Genomic DNA, 5,583 nt, shown 5'->3' on the forward strand with positions numbered 1-5,583 from the left:
CCATCCTGGGGCAGCACGGGCCCCAGATGCTGCCTCCACTCAATGGGAGAATTTCAGTTGTTGGTGTCAAAGCAACCCCACGGGGCGCCGGCTGAAAAGCAGCCCCGACCGGCTGATTTTCGGTGGAAAACCGCTCACCGGGGCGGGTGGCACCGGGCAGCATCAGCATCAGCACCGTGCGGCTCCCCCTGACCTCGCCCGGACACACCGGCTCCGCCGTTATGCGCCACGTTTCCGGGCATTGACACCCCGGGTCGCGGGAGCCAAGCCGAGCCGAGCCGAGCCCGGCCGCCCCCCGCCCCGTCGGCGCTGTCCCCGAGGGGTGCGCGGGTCTCCCTATTTGGCCATGCGGCGGGCCGGGGGCGCGCTGCCCCGCGCCTGCCTTACATGGGCCGTGCGCCCGGGCTGGCCGGGCTCCATTCATGGCTGCGCGGCCGCTCAGTGGCGCGGAGCCGACCAAATAAGGAGAAGGTGGCTGCCCCGTCCCTCGGCGGACAGGCCGGCGCGGCCCCTCGGCCCGTATAAATTGGGGCGCCTCCGCAGTGCCGGTACCCAGGCTCTCCTCCGCAGTACCCCCGCCGCCGGTGCTGGTCTGGTGAGTCGGGCGGCGGGATGGGATGGGATGGGATGGGATGAGATGGGATGGGATGGAACGGGACGGGACACACCGGCGGGCAGCCGATGTCGGTGGTGCAGTTACCGCAGCTATTCAGCCTGTGCACCTCCTGGCTTAGCGGCGTGCACCTCTTCGACTTCTGCGGCGGCACCGGCCGCCTCCCGCCAGCCGCCGCTGCCCGACGGGGCACGATGCCTCGCCGCCGGTGAAGGGCTGCGGGCAGGACCGATCTCTGTGGTTTCAAAAGTTTCCCCTCCCGTTTAAACCTGCTGCCCGATGGCACTGCTAATGGTGCCCTAGTGAGCGTCTTGCAAGCTGGGGCGCAGTTCGAAGCAGCGGACGGATGCCGTCTAAAGCCCTGCCCAAGATCGTGGCTGAGCCATCGAGCATCCTGGTTGGACGAGCTGCATTCCCCGCTCCCGCCATCAGTCCGCCGCCGCCGCTGGTGTCTCCTGGGGTGGGGGGCGGGAGGGGCTGTCCGCGGGGGTCTGGACAAGCCACCACGTTGTTTTTCAGATCCGTGCCTCCCTCCGAAGATGTGTGACGACGAGGAAACCACTGCACTGGTGTGCGACAACGGCTCGGGGCTGGTCAAGGCGGGCTTTGCTGGGGATGATGCCCCTAGGGCCGTATTCCCATCCATCGTCGGCCGCCCCAGGCATCAGGTAAATACGGAGGCAGCACCGCGGCAGGACAGAGCCTTCCTCCTCTCTCCAGGAGTTGCCTCCACTAGCCGCTTCCCTCCTTCGTTCTTCTGTCCTGCCCTTCCTTCTCATTTCGTGCAGTGGTACAAGTGACACTTTTCCACGTGTCTGTGATTTGTATTTTGCTATCATGAATAAAGTTTTGCTGAGGCTTCATAGTAATATGGAGTATCTTCCTTCACTAGAAGCCTAATTTCCCTCTGTACCTTCTCGTTCAGAAAGTCTTTTTGTACGTCTCTGTCTTTTCCTGCTCCTGATACTGTGCAGTTTGTTTTCAGTCAAAGTTTTGGACCAGAAAGAAGTAGTTGAAAATAAGATGTCAATTAAAAGAAAGGGGGGGGGGGGGGCAAAAGCCTTTCCGCTGGTTAAAGGAAAGAGGATTTTATGAGTAAACTTCAAATTCTGTTGACCTATTATTTTAATAATGCTAATTTCTTTTCCTAAACAACCTTTTAGTGGTGGGACTGCTTGTGCCTTTCTTGTAAATAGCATGGTTGCCTATGATGTAATAGTTTGAGCTCTGTGGTGTTGACTCCCTCAAATAATGCTTTTCTGTATTTTCCTCTCTTAGGGTGTTATGGTTGGTATGGGTCAAAAAGATTCCTATGTGGGTGATGAAGCTCAGAGCAAAAGAGGTATCCTCACTTTGAAATACCCCATTGAACATGGCATCATCACCAACTGGGATGACATGGAAAAGATCTGGCACCACACCTTCTACAATGAACTCCGTGTGGCCCCTGAGGAACACCCTACCTTGCTCACAGAGGCCCCCTTGAACCCTAAAGCTAATCGTGAAAAGATGACCCAGATAATGTTTGAGACCTTCAACGTACCTGCTATGTACGTGGCGATCCAGGCTGTTCTGTCCCTGTATGCCTCTGGTCGTACAACAGGTAAAATAAACAAATAACTACTATTTAAATATTTCACTTCAGGAACTCTCCTTCCTTCCCGCTTCAAGTGGGAAGAAACCAAACTGTAACTCATTCAAATTTACAGAGAACTAGGTATTTTTAGTTTTTAGTGATTGATGATAACAATAACAGAAAAGCCCCTACAAAGTAGTTCATGGACAATGTGGACCTGTGTGCATTGCTTTTGGAGGGGCACTGACTCTCCTTCCACTTGTCATGACACAAACAAGGAGAGAGTCCTGTGATTGTAGTGCAGTTATACAAGTGTTATGCCAGTTTAAGAGTTTCAACTGGACCTGAAAGATGCTCATATCAGATCAAGACAATCACTGTTGCAAATGTAGTTACTGCTCCTATGGATTAGCTTACAATATGTACAGAAGAGTTGTTTTAAGGGAAAGTTCATACCAAACAGGAATGTCCATACAAGCAAAGGTGGAAGGAATGTGAAAGATCTTTATGGCTAAAATAGAATGACGCTGATAGATGCCTGAAAAATACCATATTTTGTGATGTCTGTTGCTGCTTACTGTACCTGAGGGCTCTAAGCATTTTCTAGGTGATTCCAACTGCTCTCTGACATTTCTCTCCCAGGTATTGTTCTTGACTCTGGCGATGGCGTCACCCACAATGTACCTATTTATGAAGGTTACGCTTTGCCTCATGCTATCATGCGTCTGGATCTGGCTGGCAGGGATCTGACTGACTACCTCATGAAGATCCTCACAGAGCGTGGCTACTCCTTTGTGACAACAGGTCAGTCCTTCAGCTTTACCCTCCTGTGAAAATCCTCATGTCTCTCTTGGCCCATCTTCTTCCGCTAGTATTTTGCTTATTCAAACCTTGATTTATTTCCCATCTATCTGCAGCTGAACGTGAGATTGTTCGTGATATCAAGGAGAAGTTGTGCTATGTTGCTCTGGACTTTGAGAATGAAATGGCCACTGCTGCCTCTTCCTCCTCTCTGGAAAAGAGCTATGAATTGCCTGATGGGCAAGTGATCACAATTGGTAACGAACGTTTCCGCTGCCCTGAAACCTTATTCCAGCCTTCCTTTATTGGTAAGTGTCCCCAGGAAATTCTCCTTTATGTAGGAGGTATAAATGAAACAGAAGATCTAGAAGGTGTCCTGCTCCTCTTGCTGCTTATCTAAATTTGGCTCAAAATCAAACATAAATAAATAATGGCTTAGATCCTCTGGACCTTCTAAGCTGTGGCTGCTGTGAACTCAACTTCTAATCAGCTGAGCTCTGGGCTCTTGTTGCAAGTTTAGATCAGGGTTGAGGGTCACAATTTTTTAGTGATAAGATGAGCAGATAGAATATCATCATTAGGGAGTCAAAATCAGTGATCCTTATGGGTCCCTTCTAACTTGAGACATTCTATGATTCTGTGTCACTGATGGCAAGAATAGCTTTCAGTGCTGTAATTGTAAGGCTTACACCTAAAAGAGTATCTGACTCCATGAAGGAGTAAAGTGTCTGGAAGGAGACAAAAATGTAATGAAGGTGCACGTATATTTATACACACTGTAATTGAACATTGTCACGGTCAAGATAGTAAGCTTTGCTGTTTGTGAATGCAGCTGACGGATATTACAAATGCTTGTACTCCAAGTCCTGAGCAGTACTGCAGTTGTTCATCAGCTGACGTCTTACTGTGGATCTAGTGTCAGGCCTTTCAGGAAGCACCTGCTGAAATTGGAATGCAACCTACGAACACTTGCTCCTGGTTTCTTTTTTTCTTACAGCCAAGTACTGCTATCTTGGTCCCTGTCTTGGTTACGTCTTGCCTTGATATTTATGAACAGTATAGACTGTATTTTGAAAATGAAGTTACTGTTGTATTCTTTACTTCTACTTCAACTCTTTTCATTGTCTTTGTTGCTGTCTTTACTGTATTCAACTAGTGCTTTTTGTGAGACTGACATAATCTGATCCTCATGTTTTCTGTTCTATAAAGCTTTCTCCCCTTGCCATACATGAGTTTATCTTGTGTGTCTACTTCTTCTCTTACTGTATATTTTGAGTCTCTTTTCTTTACCACATACATTATGATTCTTTCCTTTTCTAACAAATAATTTTATTTTCTAAGCTAGTTCTGTAATTCTGTTTGTTTTTCTATAACACTTAATGATCACTAAATAATTTTGCAACAAAGAGATCATAGAAGTTCATATTAATGATGAGGAGAAATGCCAAGATTTCTTTTCACGAAGACCTCTTGTATAATTTACTGACCTACTTTATTCTCTTTCTTCAAGGTATGGAATCTGCTGGTATTCATGAAACTACCTACAACAGTATCATGAAGTGTGATATTGATATTCGTAAGGACTTGTATGCCAACAACGTCCTCTCAGGTGGTACGACGATGTACCCTGGTATTGCTGATCGCATGCAGAAAGAAATCACTGCACTTGCTCCTAGCACTATGAAGATCAAGGTAAGGAGTTTGACTCTGTACTATAAAATGTGAATAAAGATGGAGAAAATATCCACATTGTTAAATTGGTATATAGGAACAACTCAAGAGTAAGATCAACAGCTGGTGGAAAAATGAGAAGAAATTCCACTTAATCAGAATAATTATATTGTTTAGAAGCAAGTGTTAGAAAAGAGGAAAATACGGTTATAGAATTTCTTAAGGACTATTACATCTATTTTACCAGATGCTGAAGATTAATTCTATTATTGAGAAGTTTTTTGTTTACTTAAGGAAATACCTACTGTTTTGTGACATTGGTGCTGTGGTTGTTCAGAAATGTAACAGTTAAATGAGGATTTTGTTGCTTTTCTTTATTCTAGATCATTGCCCCACCTGAGCGCAAGTACTCTGTCTGGATTGGTGGCTCCATTCTTGCATCTCTGTCCACCTTCCAGCAAATGTGGATCAGTAAACAGGAGTATGATGAAGCTGGTCCATCCATTGTCCACCGCAAGTGCTTCTAAGCACTTTTCCCCTCAATTTACTTCCCACTCAGGATGATGATGATATGCTTCTTGAAGTCTTCTGTCAACCCTTCCTGAACTCTTCAGTCATTGTACAGTTTGTTTACACACCCGTGCAATTTATTTGTGATTCTAATATTTATTGCTTTATAAATAAACAAGATCTGAGACTTGCAACCTACAAATGTTTGTCTTCTGTTTCGTTATAAGTATTATCTGATTAAAAAAATGTGACTAACCACCCTGAGATTTGAAAACTCCCATCAAACCTTTCAATGCATGCATGCCCTAACTGACATAGGTGTGTTAAGCCATGGTTTTCTATCAGAGAGAAGTTATACTTTGTAGTTTACATTTTGAAACTTGAAACAAAGGAAGCATCATATATCAAAGTT

The 5,583-nt window shown here is 46.2% G+C and overlaps 1 protein-coding gene across 1 annotated transcript; it reads left to right on the forward strand.

Annotated features, from left to right (window-relative positions):
- The first annotated feature begins 435 nt into the window (after positions 1–435).
- Positions 436–5,373, forward strand: ACTC1 (actin alpha cardiac muscle 1). Its single transcript, XM_061463424.1, has 7 exons — positions 436–595; positions 1,133–1,281; positions 1,892–2,216; positions 2,832–2,993; positions 3,107–3,298; positions 4,501–4,682; positions 5,045–5,373. Exons 2-7 carry the CDS (start codon positions 1,153–1,155, stop codon positions 5,186–5,188), a joined length of 1,134 nt encoding a protein of 377 aa, XP_061319408.1. The 5' UTR covers positions 436–595; positions 1,133–1,152; the 3' UTR covers positions 5,189–5,373.
- The last annotated feature ends 210 nt before the right edge of the window (positions 5,374–5,583 follow it).

The sequence above is a fragment of the Pezoporus flaviventris genome, unplaced genomic scaffold (genome assembly GCF_033815535.1).
Source record: "Pezoporus flaviventris isolate CSIRO_AGI_PZ_B2104156 unplaced genomic scaffold, CSIRO_AGI_Pfla_v1 ptg000036l, whole genome shotgun sequence".
Taxonomy (NCBI): Eukaryota; Metazoa; Chordata; class Aves; order Psittaciformes; family Psittacidae; genus Pezoporus; species Pezoporus flaviventris.